Source organism: Erythranthe guttata, chromosome 14 (genome assembly GCF_056151865.1).
Source record: "Erythranthe guttata isolate IM_541 chromosome 14, IM_541, whole genome shotgun sequence".
Classification (NCBI taxonomy): Eukaryota; Viridiplantae; Streptophyta; class Magnoliopsida; order Lamiales; family Phrymaceae; genus Erythranthe; species Erythranthe guttata.
This window is the reverse complement of record NC_142546.1, coordinates 8194300-8219318: the sequence shown is the minus strand read 5'-3', so window position 1 is coordinate 8219318 and position 25019 is coordinate 8194300. Positions and strand designations below refer to the sequence as shown.

The 25019-nt window shown below is 34.1% G+C and overlaps 5 protein-coding genes and 1 long non-coding RNA gene across 7 annotated transcripts; 2 read left to right on the top strand and 4 right to left on the bottom strand.

Annotated features, from left to right (window-relative positions):
• The first annotated feature begins 494 nt into the window (after window positions 1-494).
• Window positions 495-2129, top strand: LOC148765093 (uncharacterized). Of its 2 annotated transcripts, XR_016029746.1 has the most exons (5): window positions 495-747; window positions 903-1071; window positions 1250-1285; window positions 1748-1861; window positions 1938-2129. It is a non-coding gene; the product is annotated as an uncharacterized LOC148765093 (long non-coding RNA). The 2 variants fall into 2 exon arrangements; XR_016029745.1 differs by lacking the exon at window positions 495-747 and having other exon boundaries at window positions 778-1071.
• Window positions 2130-9777: 7648 nt separating this feature from the next.
• Window positions 9778-12979, bottom strand: LOC105952105 (DNA-directed RNA polymerases II, IV and V subunit 3-like). The gene is made up of 3 exons (XM_012975616.2): window positions 12423-12979; window positions 11307-11544; window positions 9778-10254 (listed from the first exon to the last, which is right to left on the bottom strand). The coding sequence occupies exons 1-3, from the start codon at window positions 12869-12871 to the stop codon at window positions 9982-9984; spliced, it is 960 nt and encodes a 319-aa protein (XP_012831070.2). The 5' UTR covers window positions 12872-12979; the 3' UTR covers window positions 9778-9981.
• A 1251-nt stretch (window positions 12980-14230) lies between these two features.
• LOC105952107 (ribosome biogenesis protein) lies at window positions 14231-16154 on the top strand. Its single transcript, XM_012975619.2, has 5 exons — window positions 14231-14425; window positions 14581-14639; window positions 15191-15228; window positions 15465-15613; window positions 15704-16154. Exons 1-5 carry the CDS (start codon window positions 14406-14408, stop codon window positions 15900-15902), a joined length of 465 nt encoding a protein of 154 aa, XP_012831073.2. The 5' UTR covers window positions 14231-14405; the 3' UTR covers window positions 15903-16154.
• Window positions 16155-16525: 371 nt separating this feature from the next.
• Window positions 16526-18697, bottom strand: LOC105952108 (stress enhanced protein 1, chloroplastic). The gene is made up of 4 exons (XM_012975620.2): window positions 18505-18697; window positions 18356-18433; window positions 17310-17491; window positions 16526-16830 (listed from the first exon to the last, which is right to left on the bottom strand). The coding sequence occupies exons 1-4, from the start codon at window positions 18557-18559 to the stop codon at window positions 16726-16728; spliced, it is 420 nt and encodes a 139-aa protein (XP_012831074.2). The 5' UTR covers window positions 18560-18697; the 3' UTR covers window positions 16526-16725.
• A 1287-nt stretch (window positions 18698-19984) lies between these two features.
• LOC105952106 (putative carbohydrate esterase At4g34215) lies at window positions 19985-22481 on the bottom strand. Its single transcript, XM_012975618.2, has 2 exons — window positions 21654-22481; window positions 19985-20379 (listed from the first exon to the last, which is right to left on the bottom strand). Exons 1-2 carry the CDS (start codon window positions 22209-22211, stop codon window positions 20182-20184), a joined length of 756 nt encoding a protein of 251 aa, XP_012831072.2. The 5' UTR covers window positions 22212-22481; the 3' UTR covers window positions 19985-20181.
• Window positions 22482-22957: 476 nt separating this feature from the next.
• On the bottom strand, window positions 22958-24842 carry LOC105952028 (putative carbohydrate esterase At4g34215). The gene is made up of 2 exons (XM_088814327.1): window positions 24231-24842; window positions 22958-23526 (listed from the first exon to the last, which is right to left on the bottom strand). The coding sequence occupies exons 1-2, from the start codon at window positions 24741-24743 to the stop codon at window positions 23326-23328; spliced, it is 714 nt and encodes a 237-aa protein (XP_088670453.1). The 5' UTR covers window positions 24744-24842; the 3' UTR covers window positions 22958-23325.
• Window positions 24843-25019: the final 177 nt, after the last annotated feature.

Genomic DNA, 25019 nt, shown 5'->3' with positions numbered 1-25019 from the left:
TATACTCCACTTATTGGAGGTGCAAAAATGCACCCTAGAAAACCAAGTATTAAATATTCCTAATAAATAGCAACTGCAATTTCAAGAGGAAATTATTATATGGAAAAAAGATTATCCATATGTATTAATATATTTTTATGTTATAAATTGAGTTTTAAAATAGAGTAAAAAGCAGTTTGCCCCCTAAATTAAGGGCCGTTTTGCACTTTACCCCCCAAACAAAAAAAAGTTGCACGTTTTTACCTGAACTCATTAATTCGTTGCACGGTGCTCCCTAAACTAATTTTTCCGGCAATTTTGACCGGAATACTGAAACATGTGCATTGCACGTGACATTTGCAGGGATAAATTTGTCCATTCACATACATCCTATATTTTAAATATAAATTAATCGTTTAAATAAATTAAATAAATAAAAAAAACCTTAAAAAAATGGGCAATTTGCTATAGGTCCTCTTATAAGAGATTATATGTGTTAAAATCCATCTAATAAACTCTAATTTCCAGCAAGTATTTTTATTTATAATTTGTCAAAAGTACCCCTATCAATATCCCTATCAATATACGGTAAAATAAATCTTCAAAATCAAATCCCCTATTTTCTCCCTTTTATACTGCAAATCCGAAAATTAGAATTGCAAAAATCAGGAAATCGATTTATTCTCTGTTTCTTCGAAGCCAAAATCTCTCCACAAATTCTGAAGCCTTCCATAGGTTTGGGTGTCTGAGCGTTTGCAGTTTTACCAGGTCGTTTGCATTTTGCCTTCGTTCGAATTGTTGTTTCCCCATTTGCCTTCGTTTGGTTTGCTGTTTACAAATTGTTTGTTGTTTGGAAACAACGGCTGGTGTTTAGGGTTTGTTGTTTGAGCGTGTGAGTGTCTGAGCGTTTGCAGTTTTACCAGGTCTGAGCATTTTTCCTTCATTTCGTTTGCCTTCGTTCGATTTGCTGTTTCCCAATTTGCCTTCGTTCCGTTTGCTGTTTACAAATTGTTTTTTGTTCGGAATCAACGGCTGGTGTTTAGGGTTTGTTGTTTGGAGTTCGTACGATGGCCAAAACACGATTAAGTCTTGGTAAGCAATGATCCTTTGTGTAAAATTTTATTTGCATGTTGGGTTTTTAATTTTGATTTTTTTTCTTTCATTATTAATTTTGTATTTTGTTCCTATTTTACTTTTGCATTTTGTTGTTTGCTATTTATTTCAAATATTTCAATAATAATTTGAGAACCCCTTTTTTTCCCCTTAACAGCAAAGGAGGATGATGATTTCCAATCCCCGAAATCAGGTAAAAAAATTGAAGGGTTTGTTTATGTTACATCTTTGGTTATGTTTATTCTAAAACAAAACGTGAACTATTTGTTGTTTGCACATTTTACAATTTGTTGTTTGCACATTTTATTTTTCATTTGGGTAATCAGTTAACTAAGTTGGATGTTTTGAGTTAGGTGTTTGCAATTTGTTATTAACTGTGGTTTGCACTTTAGACATGAATATTTGTCTTTTGTTATTTAAGTTTACTGTGTCTATTGTGATGTTTACATTTTATATTTGTGGTACTTATCGTGTTGGTTTTTTGCAATATGTTTTTGTAGTTTGGTGTTTGCAGTATGTTATACAATGTTTGTACATTTAAATTGTAGTTAACATTTGCATACCGTATATTTGTACGTACATTTAGATATTTTCTCATATTTTGCACGTTGATTTATTTTTGATTCGAAATGGTTGGTTATTATGGCATAAGCAGATAATGGACTCTTGTGCGTACCTTTTGATGAAACAACAAGATGAAGAGCATTTTGCAAGCGGCGTAGACCCCACACGTATGGGGAATAGTCTGATATTCCCCAGCTTGCTTCTGGTATATATAATCTAATCTTGTTTATAAGTCTTAAACACAAAATTGGTAATGTAAGTAATATGTTATGTTTTTTCAGGGAGTTATACGAAAAAATATGAAACCAACTCAAATGGTACAACACTTCATTACGGGAAAGGATGTGACCAATTTCCGTTACTTACTTTTCCCGTTAAACTCAGGTGAATGTCCCATGAACAGAATACCCCACTGAACTCTACATGTTTATGATAGGATTAACTGCTCGTGGGAGCATTTCAACTCCTCATTGCCTAGAAGATTGGACGGAAAAGAAGATCCATTCTTGGTTGATGCCAAAGAAATGAAGAGTTTCATGCATATTGCAAATGGGAAGATGAAATTTGGTATTAAGTCAAAGGCCAAATTAGTTTCCGTTGACATCACCACAACAAAAGCCTGATTCAGTTGACTGCGGGATGTTCGTCCTTTATATCGCACGACAATTTTGTCGCCAACAACCCTTAGACATTAAAGATGCACAAAATGGGGTATGCGCATTACGAAGTGACTTTGTTCAGCAATTCTTAAACGATGAACACACTGTGAAGTTAGATTAGCGCATAATGATCAGATTTTAGAAACTACCTTGAATTCTTGCTATTTTGGATATAGTTTGGTTGCATTTTGATACAATTATAATTTTGCAGTTGGTAAAACATCCTTGTATTATCCTATAATTTGACGTACTCTACTAGTTGTTGCTATTTTGGTACCTGGACTTAGTTGACGTACTTTTCTCTTTGTTTATGTTACTTTTTTTTATGTTTGCAATTGCAATTTTCGCTAATTACTAAGTAGGACAGTTTAAAAAATAAGACAATTACTAGTTTTACACGTTTGCTCCTTAAAGTATAATATTATGCGCTGTGTTTTACACATATTGTTTGCTAACTAGTGCAACGAGCGATGTAATGAACCAAACAAAGTCGGCATTTTCACTGAACGCTGTAAAAGTTTATAGTTTGTTATTTGCTTTTTGTTGTTTGCTGTTTACAACATAAAAGATGGAGGTATGTATTTGTTGAATAACTTCGTGTTTGTTGTCTGTAGCAAATTTATCATTTGCTAAATGGTAAAACATGAACATAAGCCAATCAAAACATGAACATAAGCTAATCAAAATTTACCATTTGCTAAATTGTTCATTTCATTATAAATGGTAAAACATCAACCTAAGCTAATAAAAAATAAAAAATAAAAAAAAAATCAAAAATAGAAACTGAAAATGATAGCACAAGTTCTTAAATGAAACATAAAAAGCATAACTAAAAAGCATCACCCCTAAGAATACATCGGATTTGTACAAGACTTCTTGTTGTGTTTATCGAGTTATTTACATCTTCCGCATCTTATTTTCCTCTTTATCTTCTCGCCAATAGACGGTATCCTCTTTTTCTTTGGTCTACCACGACGTGTTTTAAATTCAGGAGGGCAAACACAAATACATCATACCTGAACACTAATTTTGTGGAGAACGATAAACTGCAAACAATATTGAACGAAAATTTAGTTGTAAAAACGACAATTAATAAATCGAAAATTCAAAACAACAAACATCAATTGACAACCCTTTGCGTATAATTCAATTTCATGTTGATTGCATCCGACACTTTCTTCACCGATACCAATACATCATACCTGAACACCAATTTTGTGGAGAATGATAAACTGCAAACAATTTTGAACGAAAATTAAGTTGTAAAAACGACAATTAATGAATCGAAAATTCAAAACAACAAACATCAATTGACAACCCTTTGCGTATAATTCAATTTCATGTTGATTGCATCCGACACTTTCTTCACCGATACCAATACATCATACCTGAACACCAATTTTGTGGAGAACGATAAACTGCAAACAATATTGAACGAAAATTAAGTTGTAAAAACGACAATTAATAAATCGAAAATTCAAAACAACAAACATCAATTGACAACCCTCTGCGTATAATTCAATTTCATGTTGATTGCATCCGACACTTTCTTCACCGATACCAATACATCATACCTGAACACCAATTTTGTGGAGAACAATAAACTGCAAACAATATTGAACGAAAATTAAGTTGTAAAAACGACGATTAATAAATCGAAAATTCAAAACAACAAACATCAATTGACAAAACCTTTGCGTATAAATGAATTTCATGTTGATTGCATCCGACACTTTCTTCACCGATACCAATACATCATACATGAACACCAATTTTGTGGAGAACGATAAACTGCAAACAATATTGAACGAAAATTAAGTTGTAAAAACGACAATTAATAAATCGAAAATTCAAAACAACAAACATCAATTGACAACCCTTTGCGTATAATTCAATTTCATGTTGATTGCATCCGGCACTTTCTTTACCGATACCAATACATCATACCTGAACACCAATTTTGTGGAGAACGATAAACTGCAAACAATATTGAACGAAAATTAAGTTGTAAAAACGACGATTAATAAATCAAAAATTCAAAACAACAAACATCAATTGACAAACATTTGCGTATAATTCAATTTCATGTTGATTGCAGGCAAAAAAAAGGATTCACTAATTATCAACACCGACTATCGCGTTTAATTGTAATACGATCGTATTGGTTTCTCGAACTCTTCATGATGATCTCATATTTCACTTGAATCGACTAAGATCTGTTTTCCAAGCGTCCTACACGATACTCTGCCTTCAATCGTGATTAGTGGGATTTGATGCCGCGGTAGTAGGCGGAAGTTTATCCTTGAACAACCTCCGGTTTATGGCGGCGAAGATTTGCTCCGCCTCCGATTTGCTCCGCCACCATCGCCGCCGTCCTCACAATCCCTGGTTGCAGTCATCTCAGACTCTCCATGGCGGCGGCGGATATTGACTATTGAAATTTTAGTTGGGATGGGATCTTGGCTGGGCCTTGGGATGGGTTCGGTTTTGGGAGGGGTGGGTTACAGCTCTTTTTTTAAGGGGAAATTTGCTAGACACCTCTTATTTTGGACTTATATAGGTAGAAGTCCTAGTTGCTAGATGAATATAGGTCTAGGTCATTTCACATAAAAAAATAATATAAATTAAATAATAAAAAGAATATATAGACATAAGTACCCTTATTGAATAAACATGCGCACTCGTCGTCTACGACATCACCCGAAGGTCAACTTTCGACAGTGTTCCCCGCTGGCTCGATGAGCTCAAGAGTACGCCTTTTTCTTCTTCTCTCAATTTCATTTGTGCGCTCAATTGTTCGTCGATTTTGCTCAATTGTTCATCGATTTTGCTCAATTGTTCGTCGATTTTGCTCAATTGTTCATTGATTTTGCTCAATTGTTCGTCGATTTTGCTCTGTTGTTCGTCGATTTTGCTCAATTGTTCGTCAATTTTGATTTTGCTCTACAGCTCAAATCCGGGCTGACCCGTTTCTTGGAGGATTCGGAAGTGGTTTGCAGGGAAGGATGACAGCTTCTTTTTCCTTTATTTATTTATTTTTTTATTTTTTAATATTTATCTGTATTTAATATTAAATTGAAGGGACGAATTTACCCCTCAAAATCTCACGTGCAAAGCACATGTTTTAACATTCCGGTTAAAATTGCCGGAAAATTGAGTTTAGGGGACACCGTGCAACGAATTAACGAGTTCAGGTAAAAACGTGCAAATTTTTTTTATTTGGGGGTAAAGTGCAAATCGACCCTTAGTTTAGGGGGCAAACTGCTTTTTACTCTTTAAAATATATATTTTAAAATAATAATTTATTTGATACCTATGGTTGGAGCACATGAGTTTTTGAGAAGTATTAAAGTATTATATCAAGTATCAAATAAGTGTTTGATACTTCATTTTGGTACCTTTCCATTGGAGTTGCTCTTATTTTACATCCACCACTCGAGATGTCGTAACTTTCGTAGCGTGATATTTATGTATTGGGGATATATGCAATGCCCCCCTCAATGGAAAATATCATGAGTAAAACTCATTTGATTTTTAAGACTTTTGCCCAAACTCAAAATCTAATCTTAAGCTCAAACCCCCCTCAACAAACGTGATAAGCCGAAACTACCCTTATAAGTAAGTTTTTTTTAAATAATTACAATATTTATTTTCCATAACCTCTCACGTGATTGTAATTTGTAGGATTACATTAATTCTCTCTTTATATCTCCATATCTCTCTCTTTCGTTCTCTCTCTCTCCTCTCGTTCTCTCACAATTAGGGTAGCATCATATATTATTACAGACTCCTCTCATTCTTGTCTTTGATCAACTGATGCAGATTTATATGATTATTTGTCGATATTTTTTTTCTTTTTGCGCTTACGAAACATTGATCTCTCAACCTCTGAGCTTCAATTCAATCTCACACAACTTGGTGTTCCTGTGTTGGTGCAAAAAGAATTGCTACGATTTTTTTTGGTGTTTATACGTGAAAGAACTTTGATATGGGGACGAATACGAAGAATGATCTTGTCTTCTGTCTGGCTGTTGTTCGTCAAGTGAGGGTGAGTTTTTTTTCACGCTGTTTTCTCCAAATATATATATATATATATATATATATATATATATATATATATATATATATATATATATATATATATATATATATATATATATATATATATATATATATATATATATATATATATATATATATATATATATTCTTACCTTTTCAACATCTCTTCTGAGAACTCAATCTGTAGAAACTTGAGTCAATTAATTACTGGCAACTATGGCGACCCCTGAAAATTTGCAGATGGAGCAAGATCTTCGTGCACATCCCTCTTCAACAATCCATAGATGCAAATGTGAAATCTCGAGAAATTGAAATTGAAAAGAAGATTGAGTTTCTCGAGTGCTTGACTGGAACAATATATATATATATATATATATATATATATATATATATATATATATATATATATATATATATATATATATATATATATATATATATATTCTCATGATTTAAGATTCAAACTTTGTTTATTTTTATCACGTGAAGTGCTCAAGAGAGCCCGGCAATATTACCAAATGTAATTCATTCTTCTTCTTAATTCCATTTTATTTGTTCTGGATGTAAGCCACCGGCCACAACTGCTGCCTAGGGTTACGCCATTCCTCCTCTCAACCCCATCAATACCCCAAACACTCTTGCCTCTGCCTCCTCACCACTAACCCGTACCGGATTGATGCAAATAAAACAACGCCGACGAGATTTGAGAAACCCATAACGCAGCTAGGAGTGTAGTCATATTGGAGTCACATTGGGTACTCACTGTTATTGAATAAATACAGACTTAATATGACCATAGTCATGGTTAATTGATATATTTTTCTCTCGAATTAATTGTCGAACAACAGACTAATTGGAGAGAATCAACTATGTAGTCATATATAGTCATATATAAGATCTGTAGGTTTTTATTCTAATTTACAATGATGTTGTTGGTTGTTTTTAGTTGAAAAATTGATACATGTGATTTTTTCGATGTTTTTGTGTGGCTACAAGTTGACTTGTAATAACAAAGATTCAAAATTGTGATTTTTTTGTGTGGATGTTGATTGGATTTTTTTCGTAAATAATAGGCGATCTTCGTTTTTTTTTTAAATATAATTTGGTAAACATGACTGTACTACACTATATAATCAGGTATTTAAAGTTGAAAATGCAAAAATCGGCAAAATAAACAAAGAATATGACTACAGTTGATATAGTCACATACAATCATATTAGACTATAGTCATATTCAACTATAGTCATATTCAGCGTAGTAAACTTGTCGGGAGGAAATTTCAATTTTTCGTTTAAAAAGAATTTAAGAAAATATTAAAATAAATAAATAATAAAAGAATAAAAAATAAAAAATAAAAAAATAAAAACTTTAGGTCTGCAAAGCTTTGATTAGTGGGTTTTGATTTTGTATGTGATGAAGCAGGTTTTTTTTGTTTTGATTTGTTGGCTGATTTAATGGAGCGCTGATTTTATAGAGCTCGGATATTGAGCTGATTTTTTTTTTTTTTTTAATTAGTTGGCTGATTTTAAGGAACTCGGATATTGATTTGGAAAAAAGTCGCTATTATTTTGGCATTATTTAAGGAATGCGAGAAACGTGGAATTATTAATTGTAGGGTAGGAGATTTTATAATTTCAGAAGGGTAGTATTGAAATTAATATTTATAGGGGTTTATCACAAAAAAAGATTTAAGGGTAGGACATATCACTATTTATTATTCATCCAAGGGGTTTATTGCTAAAGGCCCCTTATGTATTTTTATGTTATTAGTGGACAAAACAAACTTGTTCTTTCACTAATTGTGACTGAATATAAAATATTCATTTGATTTAAAGGATTCTTAAAAAGAAACAGTGAGAGTATCATATTGCACGCACTCACGGAGCCAGTACCTCCCAACATTTCTCAAATCTCTATTATTTTACATAATTTAAAAAAAAAAATCATGTGTAAAAGCATTATCGGCCCCCCTAAAAAAAAATTAATGCATTTGCCCCTTCCCACTTAAAAAGTCTGGCTACGCTAATGATCGCACGCACTAGAATTTCAACTTTTCTCAAACTTGAAAATTTCGAAACTTCCCGTCACAAGTTGCAAAGCACCCACGGGGATGATACGGATTGTGAATCTCGAACTCAAATTTCCAATTTTAGTATCTTGCCCTTCAAATACATTTAACAAATAAAAGTTAAATATGTATTTTCACATACTAATTGTATTAGTACACATCATATGAACATATTTATATTTTACAATTGCACAATGGACAATGCTACTAGGCTTTGAATAACTCTTTTTGAAGATACGTAGTTGGATTACTAATTGGTTCATTTAATAAAAGAGTGAAATAAGTCAATATAAAGAGATTGGAACAAACAAATTTGTCATCGTGCGCCAAACTAAGTTGGCCGTCGGTGCCGTACGGATAACTTAATTTAACATTATTTTTTGACTTTATTCAATTTTGCAAATAGGCTAATTGGGTCTATGAAATGGTACACCCGATGAAATACACCGGTAATTTTAATTTTAAACCGTAGATTTATATAAATAACTACTCACTAATCACACACATACATAAATATATGTGTTATTATGTGTAGATCTATAGTTTAAAAACCACTTACGTGTTTTCACTGAATGTAACATCTACAAAACCGACTAACTCTATGTGATTATTTTATTATCTTCGTTTTTTAATCAAGAAAAGGACACCACATAAACGGAGTCCAATTACCTCACTGCACGTAGATCTTGTTGAAACGTTGACATTGATGTGTCACATTTTTCCTTTTTCAAATTATTATATAAAGAATAAAAAATGAACAATATAAAAGAGTTCAGTTTTTTATTTATTTATTTATTATTATTATTATTATTATTATTAAATGAGTGGTCTATTCAGATTTGCACGGAGGCGGGAAAGTCAGAAATCATGTCTCCTGGCATTTATACAGTCATGCTTGTGATAATTTCATTTCAAAAACAGATAAATGCACAGCCATAAGTCATCTCAACCGTAAAATTTGGGTTGGCCCCCATTCTAATATTCACATTTGAATTATTTTAGTTTTTTAAAATAAAATTTATCAACAAATAGTTATACTTATACCCAATCACACTAATCCTCGAGTTCGATCTCTCGTGTATAAATACGAAAGATTATACCACTAAACGCAGATTCTACGGGCAAATGTCTTGACGTGAACAATTAATATGACAAAGTTGGCAACATATGAACACAGTCGACGATATTGGGCGTCGTTTTCACATAATATAAAATACATAATAATACGGTCGGTATAAATTAGAATTTTCGAAATTATTTTAAAAAACTAAAATCGGACCGAAAATCAAAATTTCATACCTAAAGAAACCCATGCAGCCTACAAACCCCAGTTTAAAACAGATCCATACATTAATTACTTCATGCATAGTTAGCAGTAGTTACACCACATGTTAAACGGCATTCAAAAAACGCACAATTCAGTTCAGTTCACGATATATTAACTACGATTTCAAAAGTTTTTTTTTTCTCCGATTTTCGAAAATAGACCCTACAGATTGAAAACAAACAAACTAGGAAAAATTATCGATCAATCATTACCCTCCACGCATATGTGCTCCCAATTCTCCGAACTGTTCATCGGCTTCGACAGTGTCTGCTGATAATCGAACAGCATCCAGCTTCTGCTTAAGTATATCTATTGCATTGAGAAACAATTGCGAAGCTTTTACGGCGCCAGTTGTCTCGACTGTGAATATGAAACTGTCTTCTTTGGCGTGGATTTCGACAAGGCCTGGTTTCCCCATTGCTTCAGCTTTCTTGATCACCTCATCGTCGTATGTATACGCCTCTGCATCATGAATGATAACCTGTACGGGACCCAAAAAAAAGAAGAAAAATAAATAAATAATGATTAAAAATAGCAATGAAATGAGAAAATAGTATGGTATTAAAAAATTCTATTTTCACAAACTATTAGCCCGAAAGAGAACTATTTTACGAGCAGAAACTTGTACGAATAGATAAAGAGTCGGTTCGGTCAACAGCAAAGTTGAAGTCAACTTCTAAGGAATTAAGCTTACTCTTGAGAAAAAATCAATTTGCGTGACATCAATACAGAAGTTAAGCTTTTCGCCTAACTTAAACCCCTTGTAATATTTCAACTTCGAGCTCCGATTCAACCCGAAATTTGTCTTCATAAAAAGCTCTTAAGGTTAGGAAAGGTGTTAGTCAATCTCTCAGCGTGGAGTTACAAACACATGCCACTGAACATATGACTTCAAATGAAATTAGTTTATATAGTCGAGTTTCGTATACTGAGCATGGCATGGTAAATCAACAGATGGTTAAGCAAGCAGTATCCAAAAAAAAAAACAAATTATAATAACCGATATGCAGACAGTGAACCAAATTATGTCAAACGAATCACATTCAGATAAATATTTTGTTTATTTGAACACTTTTGGGCCATATCTCCGCAAACAGAGAACAAAATTAAGCACATGAAGAATTTTATTCTATGACAATCTTTCCGAGAGGATTGTTTCATTTCAACACGAACTTTGATATTTCAAGAAACCTCTATTACCAAGAAAAACGTGTCTGAAACATTAAAAAAGCCATTTTTTTGCAGTCAGACTGACCATAGGTGATAGAAGAACCCCAAGCGTGTTAAATTATAACCAAACATCAAAGCTCATAAATCACGATAAGAAGCAACAAGAAGCATCAATGTATCACAAGAACTATGCTGATGCAGAGTGATTTTGTCGATTATATTTAGTATCGAGTCACAAGTACTGCTAATATAAGTGCAACTATATGGAGAATAAAAAATAAGAACCAAATGAAGGAAACACTCAGTACTTATATATGCACATGATAAGAAATCAAACAATCTACTAAGGTGTATATGAGTAACCTGTTGAGTAGTGGGATGAATGTCAAACACTTTTGTTGGGCTGCTTTCGACAAACTCTCTTTTCTCCTCAAGGGTCAGACTCTCCATCAACTCTTCGTTGATATAAATATCAGGTTCGTACATGAAAGTCACTGTTGCTGCAGGTGACCATTTCGCATGATCTTTGCCAATTCCTTTCCGAGCTATGGCTCTTAATATCAGCTCCTGGCCACGACGCAGCTTCACAATAATGATTCCCCTATATCACGATAAAGTTAATTATATGAACCACTGCATATAATATACATCATAATGTTGCTGCTTATATAATACACGCAAATTTTGCTTAACAGTAATACTATTTTCTGCAAGACAAATCATGCAAGAAGGCCTGAGATAACTGTTTATTAGGCTACCAAAAGACTAGACAAAGTTTGCTACGAGAAAAAGCAATGAACAAACCTATGTTGTTTAATTATATTTCAAGTCTTCGTTATAATTGGCATTTCAGTTTTCTCTGTAGGTATGGTGGTCGAAGCTAATCATATACTATTATCGACTCAATACTTTTTCTACTCTCATGAAAAGACCATGAAATTTTTCTACTCTCGTGAAAGATCTGTTGTATCTCTCTGTCTGTATAACAAAGATCTTTTACTATACCGTAAGCCAAGCAATTTGATCGTCTCTTCTAACATTCAAACCCTTTCTAAGAAGTATCTTCGCTCCAGCTTAACTATTTTTTTCACAAGTAGCAACAAACAGTGCAGTTATGCAAACATATAGATATTGTTTTCAAGCCGAATTTCAGTTACTAAATTATTTGGTTCCCAATCCCAGTCCATAACGAAATTTTTAATAAATCTTCAAACATTCTCCTCGGAATATTCATACCAACAAAAATCCCTCCACACCTAAGTAAATTCAATGACCAACATATAATTTTAATACAGCATGAAAATTAATATACATGTCTCAGATCCCACCATCTACAGCAATTGAATACCCGTTTACGCAACTGACAATGACAAACACGATATTGGGCGAAAAATTGCAAAAAAAAATTACATGCATTAGGCATTAGCACACAAAACATTGAACGGTAATAAATTAAAACAAAATAATTAAAAAAATTACTTGCTCTCTCCGTTATCGATTCCAGTAGAGGAATCGGAGAAATCAACAGGAACAACGGTGTGGTCGGAGCTGTAAAGGTCCTTAGAGGTAACATCAAGGGTCTGGTCGTTGATGCACTTGGCGCGGAGGTGGAACTCGACGGAGCAGTACTCGCACTGGCCGTCGCCGTCGCACGCGTCGCAGTCGCGGGAGAAGCGCATGGCCATGGCGCGCTCGCTGGTGAGAGGGATGAGCCCTACGCGGTGGGCGATGAACTCGTCGCCCAGCACCGACGAGTTGACCTCGATTTCCACCAAATCGATGGCGATGGTGGGGACCTCGGCAATCATCACGCGCCGGAGCGCGTTGGCTATGCTGGCGTCGGTGTCCCGCAGCTCGAACTTCATGAAGTCGTCCCTCACCGTCCGGATTTTGATCTTCGGGAATCTCTGGTACGAAGCGCCCTCCATTTTCGATTTCTCTGTTCTCTCTCTCTCTCTCTCTCTGTTGGAAAAGGGTTTAATCAGAACTCCAAACCCTCGACTAGGTACAAGTGGGAGTGAAGTGTGTGAGGGAGAGTTGTACGTTGCCGGTTGCCCTATAATAATTTCTTGGGTAAATTATAATCTTACTCCCTCTTGTTTTGATAATTATATTTATTCATCAATTATAATTTTTTCTTACATTTTCATTCTTACGGTATCAAATTCAACATAATCATTTAGATTTCATAGAATGTACTCTAATTTGTACTCATTTTGTGTAAAAATACACTTTTCGATGCACCACAATATGATATATACAAGCCAAAAAACACATATTATGATCATCTTGCTTCAAAATATGGAGTTTGAATGGGATAAAACGGGTACAAAATTGATAATATTCGATATAATCTCGAAGATTCCACTAAATTTGAAACCGCAAGGGTGGACGTGTAAGAAGTTTTATAGTTGAGGGGTGGTTGTAATTACCCAAACAAGAGGAGATTTTTCATAATTTGACTATACCTCAGAGGTGGTTGTAATTTACCATAATTTTTTTAATTTATTCATTTTCTTTTTGAGTAATGTTAATGGTAATTGACTATATTGCCCCTTCGGGTTTTACCCGCACAAATAAAGTAAATTTACTTTTATGAATAAAAAGTCCAAGAAGGGCGGTTCAAAAAACGGAAAGCTCAGTCAAGTTAAAAGATACTAAGGAGAGAATATCGTTCGAACCTTACGAGATGTGTTGACGCGGGATCAAGGCCATAACACGAGGTAAGATCACATATAGCGAGACATTGCGTTGTCATTTTAAACGAGTTTAAGCGTATTTAATGTGACAGACCCAAATCAACAAATAATTATGTTAAAAATGAATTAATCGCGTATAAATCTTTTTTTTTTTCATTAAATTAGTAACCCTATCTCTTCCCGTGATGACACTAGTAAAGATAACTAAAAAATAAAATACAATTTTGATTCGATTTCCTATATAGCATTAGTTACATAAATACAATTTATAGATAAAATCACATTAATATTATAAATTAATAAATTTAATACAAAATATAATGTAAGGTATAAGTATCTTAAGAATCTAAATCCATTCAAATACAAACTAATTCGATATACAGTTAAACCTCTATAAATTAATACAATCGAGACTAATAAAATTCAGTGAAATATTAAGCTATCGAACCAACAATTTAGTACGTCTTTTATCAAATCAGAACCGAAAAATATTATTATTTAAACAAAATTATTAATTTATCGCGTTTCTACACTAGATAATGGAACTAGATCCAATTAGTATGTATTGGGCTTTTATGTATATTGGCTGGCCCATAAGCACTAACACACACCCAATCGCCAGACATAAACCCAAATGTATGCCTTTTCTCACTCTTTAAACCCTAATTTAATTTTCATCTCCCCAAATTCGATTCTTCATATGTCTGATTTGTCATCTATATACAGCAATTAACAGAGAGCTGAGAAATTTGACGTTCCGCTAATGGGGAAAACCAGCTCACGGTAAAATTATACGAAAGCTTCAGCTTTTATATATATGTATTGTGTATTTTTTATCAGTATTTTCGCAACCTTTATTTTTATTATTAATTTTTTTTTCTTTTTTGTGCTGTGCGGTTGAGTTAATGCTGATGTTGTTCTGTTTTCATCATTTTCAGATCCGATGGGAAGACCAATGCAGACCGCAAGTTCGAAAAGAAGATGCAATTTTATGATTGTAAGTATGTTTTGTATTTTAGTAATTATTTCTGTAGCTGTTCTATGCAGAATGATTTTTTTTTGCAATTTCAACTCCATTATCCGATGGGTAGCGGCGAGCCGGGCTTAAGTTTTCGGGGGTTCCGGACTATTTTGAAAACATGAAAAGAAAAGAAATGGAATTAGGACTTCTTTTGCATTAGTTTGAATTTTGTGTGGGGTAAACAGTAAATATTGTGTGGGCTAAATAAATTTATAGATATAATATAATGGGAAATTAGGACCTTTTTGCATTAATTTGGATTTTGGGTGGGCTAAACAATAAATATTGGGTGGGCGAAATAAATATATAGATATGATGTAGTGGTAAAAAAATCAATTGTTTGTGGACTCGCCCCTGCCGTTGGGTACTGTTAATTAATGGTTAATTTTTGAATGATATTAAATTTTGTAAATAATGTTTAAAATTTCAAAATTTTATTTATTATTTATTTTTTGGTATTTTTCGGTTTGGTTATATTGTTTGGATTTAATATAATGAAATTCGTGATGTCGGTTCTGGTTTTGTAGTGGTGAGAGGTGCAGTTGCCAAAAAAACTATTTCTAAGGTATGATTTTTGTCTATGCTCCTTTTTACCCTCGTCTTTCAATTATGTTTTCGTTTTTGTTCTTTGTTTTTTTTCCCCTCAATCTTTTATTTCTTTGATTTTTCTTCGTGAAACTGAATGTGTTTCGTTTCCAATTCTGGTACTTATTCGTTCTTATCGAAAATATTATATTTTTGTGATGATAATTTGGACAATGCAAGAAATTTTGAGAATATTTCATATATATGGTTATTCAGGAAAATCAGCAAAAGAAACGAAGACGCCAAAAGAGATTAAAGGCGTACGATCTGTCTTCCCTCGCAGAATACCTCCCCGAATTAAAGTCTCCCACCGAGACAGGGCCCGTCGAGTTCAAACTCAACAGTAAGAGCAGAAATAAGCTAGTGTGAGTATTGAAGACTATTTTTTTAAATTACGCTCACTGTTTTTCGTTTTGCATATGATTTTTTTAAATTCGTGTGATATTGCTTTTCAGGATGAAAGAAAGTAATCAGTTGAAAACAGTTATGAGCCATCCGGTTTTTCAATCGGATCCTTTAGCTGCTATTTATCAACACTTGCAGAATACACAGCCACCTGTAGAAGAGAAGCCTAAGAAAAGGGATAATAAAACTAAAAAACGTAAAACGAAAAAGAAAAAGTCCAAAGACGGCGTACAGTCGATGGAGATTTAAATTCTCGGGTTTGATTTTTACCAATTTCAGCTACAAATTACCTGTGTTGATATAGGTATATATAGTGAGGGCAACAGTCTTTATATAGAGTTACTGTGGGTAGTTTTGGTGAATCCTTTGGCAAATTACGAATGCGTTTTGATGCTGAATACGTAAAACCAATTATCGAATGCAGTAGTGTTGAAGGTTTCTCTGGCTAGTACTCCTTTATGCTAAAATAATTGTCATACTTCTGAGAATCTTTTTTTTTTTCATTCATATTATTGTCACTTCGTGTATTAATTGTACTCTTCTCAATTTTGTTCTGATTAATTAATTGTAACAAGTCTCACTGAAGGTACCAAGACCAGGGGTTGTCCACGATTTTTTCAAAAGCTCGAGCTTTTTTTTTAGTTCGTGAATATGGAGTTGGCTCGCAAGCCTTCCTTTTATTTATTTTTTGTATATTATTTTGATTTAAATTTAAAAAAATATTTAATTACAGCTCATTATGTATTTTGTAATTTTTTTGTCATAATATAAATAGTATTTAATGATAATAATAGACTCGAGCTTGACGAAATAGACTCGAGCTCGAGTATGCCAAAACAGCCGAGATCGTTACACCCCTAGCCAAGACAAGGAAAGGAACAATCTTGAGTTTTTGATCACATATACAATATCAATGAATATGATCACTCTTCAAAAGTGGCTATGTACTTGAAAATGTAACATTAATATAAGACAACACTTACATAATAAAAAAAAAAATAAAAATAAAAATAAAAATAAAAATAAAAATTTTGTATAATCACCATACACACAAAAAAAACATTAAAACTGGTTAATTCTTGGAAGCAGATTGGAAGATGAAGACTGCAGTGAGAACCCCAACCAATGCTGTAACTGCCAAAGCCACTGTCGGTAAAGGCCCTACGAGCCCGAAATTCTGCTCAAGTAGGAAAACAAAAAAAAAATGCAATAACCAAAATTAACAAATAAAAAATGAGAAATAAATAGCTAAGAATTTATCGATTAGGAAAAAAACGACCACTGTGTATAGAATATTCCCTAATCCAATTATACAATTAACTTCTCAAAATTATTATTACATAGCCTTGATCAGTTGATCTTATATTGGGAACCGAACCAAGCTCGAGTCAATTCGACATCAAATGCCCACTAATAGTTGGTTTTCGAAAGAGTAAACACTTGTATAGTTTTTTTTTTTTTTTTTTTCAAATATAACAATGGATATGCTTTGTGCGAACCATATCGAATATAATAAATGTAGCATATAAATATCGAACATTGACGTATCATAAGCATATATAACCAACGCCTAAATATAGCATAATACATGCTTCGGAATTTGTCGGTAATTTTCAAAATAAAATATAAAAAAAAGCATCTAAATAAATGAATCACCTCTAGGAGTCCTTTGCCTGTGACAACTTCAACAGTTATACCAGCAGCAAAACCACCCATAGCCACTCGCCCGAGCCACACATCTAAACCACTACCCTCTTCCTTAGTACCTTGCTCGCATCTTATCGAAACCGATTTCGAATTGCAAGCCGTGTTTCTCTGATAAATAGGTCTTTGAATCACTGCAAATCAAGAAACATTAGAAAATTAACCTCGTTTACCTATTTTTTTCAACTGAAAATTTTCAGTCGAAAACTATAAGGCTGCGTTTGGATCGAGGGATTCAAATCCATGCATATAACCAAATCACAATCCAATGGCATAAATTTGATCAAACCAAATAAATAAAAAAATATTCCCTCTTTCCCTTATTATATGTCTTTTTCGGGTGTTTTTTTTTTCCCAAATTATTTGTCATTTTAGAGTTCTAATAAGGCATTAATTGCATTTTTATCAATTTTGCCCCTTATCACTCTTAATTAGTTAACTAAAAAATAATAAATGAGAAGGGTATTTTAGTATTTACTATGTTATTTTTTGTATAATCTATGCATATTTATTGAATATCTTAATATACGTGCAACCACCTAAAACGACATATAATATAGGCCAGATGGATTAAAATGCTATTTCGAGATTAATGCCACTACTACCTTACAAAATGAAGTCAAGGATTCACAATCCACAACCACAAGTACAAAATCCCTACCATAATAATTAATAAGTCTATAAGTCTGCTCAGGGCTCGTTTGGTTGCCAATCTAATGAAAAAATAATTATTTTATCGGATGCAACAAAAAAGCTCCCTACAAAAAGCAAGATAAGCCATAATAACATAATATTTGTGAGTCGACCGGGCAAGTTATCTGGTATACCAAACATTAAACCCAAGTCGAACTATTTAGTTAATAATGGCTAATCTCCCCAACCAAACGAGGCCTACACATACTAATTTGTCACATTTTATAGTCAAACAGTTTAAGCAACGCATTAATTTGAAAAGAAAAAAAAATCGAAATTGAGAAACCGAATACAGAATTTCTTACGGAGAGGAGAGCCAGAGGCGAACGCCGTTCCGAATTTGCGGGAAGCGGTCGTTCTCGTTGCAGCGAATACGCGAACATCTGCAGAAAACGAGCTAGAAATTGTAGTACTTGAAGCTTCAGCAGTTGTACATTTACAAAAGAATATATACCGGGAATGGCGGAGTAGCAGCAGAGAGGAGAACAAATTAGGGCGGCGGCCGCCATTAAATTAATTGTTTCGTTGATTTTCCACTTTCTAAGCGAACGGAAAAGCAGAGCGAAAATGGAGAAAAGTGAGAGATGAAGATGATGAATCAGGGGAGTTGTACTCTACACATTTCATATCCACAAGCTTTATTGGGTAAATTACAATACCCCCTTCAAGTAGTATGTAATTACATTTAGACCCCTCAGATTTAGAAAATTATGCAGATACCTCCTGAGGTTTGATTAAGTTTATATATAGGGTAAATTACACCCACACCCCTGAGGTATGCTTAAATAATTTTAAGGTCCCTATGGTATCGATAATTACACTTACCCCCCTAAAACGTAGTTAGAAACTCTAACGGGATAATGCATTGGATACATTATTCCGATAGGGTTCTAATGGACTATTACTTTTAGCTAGTGGTGGAGATAACATAGAGTTATGGGGAGTTATGGGGTGACATGACTCTCCCAATATTTCTTAAATCACCCATAACTTTTTGTTGTCTGCACCACTTCCTGAAACCAATAGTCCGTTAGAACTCTATCGTAATAACGTATCTAATGCATTATCCAATTAGAGTTTATAACTACGTTTCAAGGGGGTGAGTGTAATTATCGATACCACAGGGACCTTAAAGCTATTTAAGCATACCTCAGGGGTGTCGATGTAATTTACCCTTATATATATATATTATATTCAACCTAAATTTTATAAATGATGTTTTTACCATTATTTGTGTAAATTACGGCCACCCCCTGAGGTAAGGTCAAATTATGAAAACTCCATCATGTTTAGGTAATTACAATCACCCCTCAACTATGAATCTTCTTACATATTCATCCTTGCGCTATCAAATTTACTGGAATCTTCTAGATTATGTGGTACATTTTCCAGTTTGTACCCATTTTATCCCATTCGAGCTCCATATTTTGAAACAAGGTGATCATAAGATGTGTCTCTTGGCTGATGAATATCAAGTTGTGGTGCATCAGAAACTGCATTTTTTTTACACAAAATGAGTGCAAACTAGAAAACATTCCACGAAATCTAGAATATTATGTTGAATTTGAAACCATAAGGGTGGATGTGTATGAAGATTCATAGTTGAGCGAGATGTTGTGATTATCTAAATATGAGGAATTTTTTTCGTAATTTAACCTTACCTCAATAGGCGGCCGTAATTTATCCTTATTTTTAAGTATTTTTTTATGTGGGATCTATATATAATTTCTACATTTTATGAAATTCATTGAGTCAAATTTTACCAAACATGTGTAAAACATATCCACATATATTTAAATACACATGTTGTATATATGCATGTGATTGTGTGCAACTAGAAATATAAAACGCCCGACGTATTTCATTAGGTGTAACATTTAGGAGATTCAACGTCATCATTGTACATTTACTCACAATTTAAAAATTCAATCATAAATCATAAAAATATAACATTAATTTTATTTTCAAAATAACATTTATATCTTGGTCATTGGCCGGTATACTAGAGGCGACGCCGAATAGTTTTAAACATCACACATACATATATAAACGTATGCATACTAAATAGTTATCAATGCAGCATTCAGCAAGTGTAACATAGAACAAACTGAATCAGACGAAATAAAATTTGTTAATCGGAAAAATGGGTGAGGTAAGCTTGGGCCAACATATGGCCCAATTGAACTTGGGCCTCAGTGGTGAGATGAAGATTATCATATTTGAGCTGCAATCCCTTAGCATCCACACACACTACATTTGGGAGTTCAATTCCTTTTTGTATCTCCCTAATTTTCTCTATGTATTTTGCATCTCCTGATGCAATTGCCACCTGCAAATTACCCATATTACACTTACCAAAAAAAAAATTTTAAAAAATGTTATATTTGATCTTTACATTAGGTGCATTCGCCTCTAAGGTAATGTTAAATTACAAAACAAAAACCCTATTTTTGAATAATTATAACCATCGCGCAACTAGGAATTTTCTTACACATTTATCTTTATAGAGCCAAATTCAACAGAAAGTGCTAGATTATGTGAAATGTTCTCTAATTTGTATTCGTTTTGTGCAAAAATGCCATTTCTGATGCACCACAATCTGATATTTACAGGCCAAGAAACAGACACATCTTGTTTCAAAATGTGGAGATCGAATGGAATAAAACGAGTAAAAATTTGAGAATCTCACATAATCTAGAAGATTTCACTAAATTTGACACCACAACGGTAAACGTGTAAAAAAATTCATAGTTGAGTGGATGGTTATAATTATCCAAACATAAGGAGATTTTTCGTAATTTAACCTTATCTTAGGGAGGTAACCGTAAATTACCTTTATTTATATCATGGGATTAGGTATATATTCCTTTGGCATCTTACAATATGGGATTGAGTATATATTCTTATGCAATCTTACACTAGAAGTCTATTCAAAACAAGAAATTTGAAATCTAATTCTAATTTAAGTGAATCTTGAAAAGGGCATATGACAAAGACTAAAGCCACTAAAATTTTAAAGAAGTTGTAACAAAGAGTTAATGTTTTAGATTTCTAATAGCAAATAATAAAAATATTTTTTTATATCGAAAGGAACATATGAAATTGAAATTGAAATTGAATGAGGGCTCGTTTGATTACGGCCATAAGGTTCTACTGACTAAATAGTAGGGCTAGTAACACGTTCGGTTGACAAGATTCACATTTTTTCAAACCCGCTATTAAAATCAAAAGCTCAGCTACTTTTTTTTTTTTCTTTTTTTTTTCTTTAAATAAAATATATTGTAATGAATAACATTGGCGTGTACTAATATTCTCGATTATTTAATGAAACATACAGTTAAATCTCTATAAATTAATATAGTCGGAACTAGAAAAATTCTATTAATTCGACGAATTATAAAATTATTGAGTTAATAATTTAGTACATTTTCACGGAGTTGGAACCAAGAGAAACTATTATTTAATCGAAGTTCTTAATTTATGGAATATTAATTTATCGAGGTTCTACTGTATTACTGATTTTAATATATGATTAAGAAATATGATAATTAATAAATAATCCTTGTTATTAAAATTGTAAAGGATAATAAAATGATAACTAACCTGAATAATGGGAAGAGAAGGCAAATTCAGATCTTCACGCACATTGTGAATCAGCGTCTCCATATTCACTTTGTAAGCATCCACTTCCTGCTGCGACGCCGTATCGCTCTCCCCTTGGTACCACAGCACCGCCCTGATCTCTCCGCCGCCGCCGTGCGCCGCCGCCGCCTTCGACCGCTTCACCATATTCTCGTACAGGTGCTGCCCACGCGCCCACTCCTTGATCGCCGTCCCTCCGACGGCGCACGGAACCAGCCCGACGACCCCCACGCGCTCCTTCACCGCGTTGGCGAACGACATCCCGGGCCCCACGCCGCACGTCTTCTTCGTGTCGATGTCGCGGTGGAGAGGCTCACGCGCCGCCTCCCAGTGGAGGTGGGCGTTCAGACGGTAGATCCTGTGGCCGTCGGCGGCGGATTCCGCCGGTACCACGCCGTCCCAGTGCTTGTGCCGGTCGACGCCGCCTCGGCCCGCCATGTTGCTCTGGCCCGATAGGATGAAGATTTGTTTCGCGGTGGTCTGAGCTTCATTGTTTTCCGGCGAGTTTGAAATCTCCATTGCCGATGATAGATTTGGTACAAGGAAAAATGGCACTGATTAATAATGAGTGTCTAAATTCACTTTTCATTTAAACCCCTGAACTTATATATTTTAACCAAACTGCCCCATATTTTTTATTTGAGTGAGGTTTCACCCATCAAAATTTAGGAACGATGCACAAAATAGGCCAACTATGTAGATTGATCAATGTAGTCGACTAAATATGGTCAACTAGGTAAGTCAATTATTTTGTTGTTCCTTTTCGAAAAAATAATTGTTCATGTCAATTGACTATATTCGGTCAATTAAATAAGATTGCTCGACTAATTTGAATTTTGCCGACTGTATCAATCGACTTTAAACATTCAAACACAAACCTTTCAAATAATCGAAGAGATCGTGAGATAGGGAATATCAGAAGAATACGGATTTCATATAAAAACCGTGTCAATTCAAACAACACCTAAAGACAAGCAAACCGGGTTGATCCATACGAGCAATCTACTAAATATATCAAGGAAGCAAGGCTGCATTGAAACTTCTTTTTTATATATATATAAAAATTCCATTTTTTTTCCCGACTTCTTTAAACAGTATTATACCGAAAAATAACTATAGCAAGTGATTGAGTTCATAGTTCTTCATATAAAAAAAAATAAACATAATATGCATGAGATGATATGACAAGTCAAAGAACATGATTAAGACCATGATCCAACTCAATAAGCTCACCAAACAAACTAGTACAAACATTAATGCCATCATGAGACTACAAGACAAATCATTCAATATCATCAATTAATTCAATTACATTTTTACTTATCTATTTAAGAAAATAAAAAATTCACCATGTGAAAATTAAGTGAAATACAAATACATATAAAACCCGACAACCTTACAAATTATATAAATGGTAAATAATACTTAACCTCCTGTAGTTTGATTTTTTTTCACGTGACCCCGTGTACTCTTAACGTAAGTACAAACCTCATTCTACTTTGATAAATTTGAAAGTAGATGGGGTACGGTTTATGTGCTTATACTAAAGTATAATGGGGTCGTATTCTTATATCGAAAGTATAGCAAGATCGTGTGCAAAACAGTCAAACGACGGAGGTGTTGGGCGAAATATTTATTTGGGTACGAAATGTGTGAGATATGAATTAGCCAACATTATGCCCAATTTAACATGGGCCTCAGTAGTGATATGAAGATTATCTTCCTCAAGTGGTAAGCCCATAGCATCCACACAAACCACATTTGGGAGTTCAATTCCTCCTTTTTGTATTTCTCTAACCTTTTCGAGGTATGCTCTTCCCGACGGAAGGGCAACCTGCAATTTCAACGTTACCACAATCAAACGTGTAAATCGAACGGATCGGATCAGAATTATAGAATTTAAAACGAGTATTAAATTGAGGTCTTTGATTCCTTTTAAAACACTTTTACTAGAGTTTTTGCGGAAACTATTTAAGCAGTGTTGGTTTCTTTTAATCGTGATCAGCGCGTTAGAATTCCTACTTTTTTGTGTTTAAATTTAGGGGTGGAATTTTAAATGGGAGGTTTTTGTATTCGGTTGATTTCGATCCAAATTATTTCGAGTATGGAATAATATTTTCACTACGAATTCCAATTCTTTTTTATTTTGTTGGAATATAATTAGATTACATATTATATTTTGAATTATGATTCGATTTCATTGAAAATCCCAATTTTATTTTTTTCAATAATATTATGAATTTTATATTATATGTGATTGAAAAAATATGAAAATTCTGAATTCTGTCGATTTCGATCCGAAAATTTCCGATCTTGGAGCAATTTCTTTCTTTCGAATTTTCGAAAGTTTAGTTTTTACTTCCGAGAATTGATTTTTTTCAGAAAATATTATTTATGATCTGATATTCCGATTTTCCTAGTTGTAATAGTATTCATATTTCATTAACAATATTTATTTATTTATTTTGCTTTTTTTTTTTTAAAGAAAATTTTCTGGTTACTAAAGTGTAAATAAAGCCAATTAAATTATGGATTTACCAGAACAACGGGAAGAGAAGGCAAATCCAAATCTTCACGCACGTTCAGAATAAGCTGCTCGGTTTTTTCCTTGTACACCGCCGCATCCTCCGCCGTGAACGTGTCCTTCTCCCCTTGGTACCACAGCATCGCCTTGATCTCTCCTCCGCCAGCCTTCGCGCGCCTCACCAGATTCTCGTACGGCTCCGTCCCTCGAGCCCAGTCCTTGATCGCCGTCCCGGCGACGGCGCACGGCACCAGCCCCACCGCCCCCACGCGCTCCTTCACCGCGTTGGCGAACGCCATCCCGGGGCTGACCCCGCATACCCTGTTGGAGTCGAGACCTTGGTGGAGGGGCTCCGCCGCGGCCTCCCAGCTGCGGTGATCCGGGCCGAGGCGGAAGATCTTGGCGGCGTCCGCGGAGGACTCCGCCGGGACGACGCCGTCCCATATCTTGTTCTTGTCGACGCCGCCGCGGCCGGACATGTTGCTCTGCCCCGCTAGGATAAAGATTTGTTTGTTTTGGGAATCCATTTTTTGGTTATCCTTCAAAGCTCAATTGTTGGACAAAGAGTTTTTGACTTTTTATTGGCGCTTTCACCTCTAGCTTGGAGTTGACTTTTTATCAAATTATTTGAAAAAACAATTAAAGATAATATATTTTTTTTTTATGTATGATTATAATTTATATCTTAAATAAATCTAAACAAATGAACAGCCAGTAATGGCATGATGCAACAAGAGAGTCTTCACTCTTCACCTTCTCTTCTCCGGCGTGCAATCAAATCAGCTAACAAAGTCAACTTACTT

Bases quoted from the DNA above. Each gene is read 5' to 3' on its own strand.
- LOC105952105 (XM_012975616.2), bottom strand. From the start codon at position 12,871: ATGGAGGGCGCTTCGTACCAGAGATTCCCGAAGATCAAAATCCGGACG. The intron at 11,545-12,422 runs GTAATTTTTTTA...ATCGTGATATAG, and splicing joins ATCGATAACGGAGAGAGCAA to GGGAATCATTATTGTGAAGC. The intron at 10,255-11,306 runs GTTACTCATATA...GGTCCCGTACAG, and splicing joins TTCATCCCACTACTCAACAG to GTTATCATTCATGATGCAGA.
- LOC105952107 (XM_012975619.2), top strand. From the start codon at position 14,406: ATGGGGAAAACCAGCTCACG. The intron at 14,426-14,580 runs GTAAAATTATAC...CATCATTTTCAG, and splicing joins ATGGGGAAAACCAGCTCACG to ATCCGATGGGAAGACCAATG. The intron at 15,614-15,703 runs GTGAGTATTGAA...ATTGCTTTTCAG, and splicing joins AAGAGCAGAAATAAGCTAGT to GATGAAAGAAAGTAATCAGT.
- LOC105952108 (XM_012975620.2), bottom strand. From the start codon at position 18,559: ATGGCGGCCGCCGCCCTAATTTGTTCTCCTCTCTGCTGCTACTCCGCC. The intron at 18,434-18,504 runs GTATATATTCTT...CGTTTTCTGCAG, and splicing joins CTGCTACTCCGCCATTCCCG to ATGTTCGCGTATTCGCTGCA. The intron at 17,492-18,355 runs GTAAGAAATTCT...CTTGATTTGCAG, and splicing joins CGCCTCTGGCTCTCCTCTCC to TGATTCAAAGACCTATTTAT.
- LOC105952106 (XM_012975618.2), bottom strand. From the start codon at position 22,211: ATGGAGATTTCAAACTCGCCGGAAAACAATGAAGCTCAGACCACCGCG. The intron at 20,380-21,653 runs GTTAGTTATCAT...GGTAATTTGCAG, and splicing joins CTTCTCTTCCCATTATTCAG to GTGGCAATTGCATCAGGAGA.
- LOC105952028 (XM_088814327.1), bottom strand. From the start codon at position 24,743: ATGGATTCCCAAAACAAACAAATCTTTATCCTAGCGGGGCAGAGCAAC. The intron at 23,527-24,230 runs GTAAATCCATAA...TTGAAATTGCAG, and splicing joins CTTCTCTTCCCGTTGTTCTG to GTTGCCCTTCCGTCGGGAAG.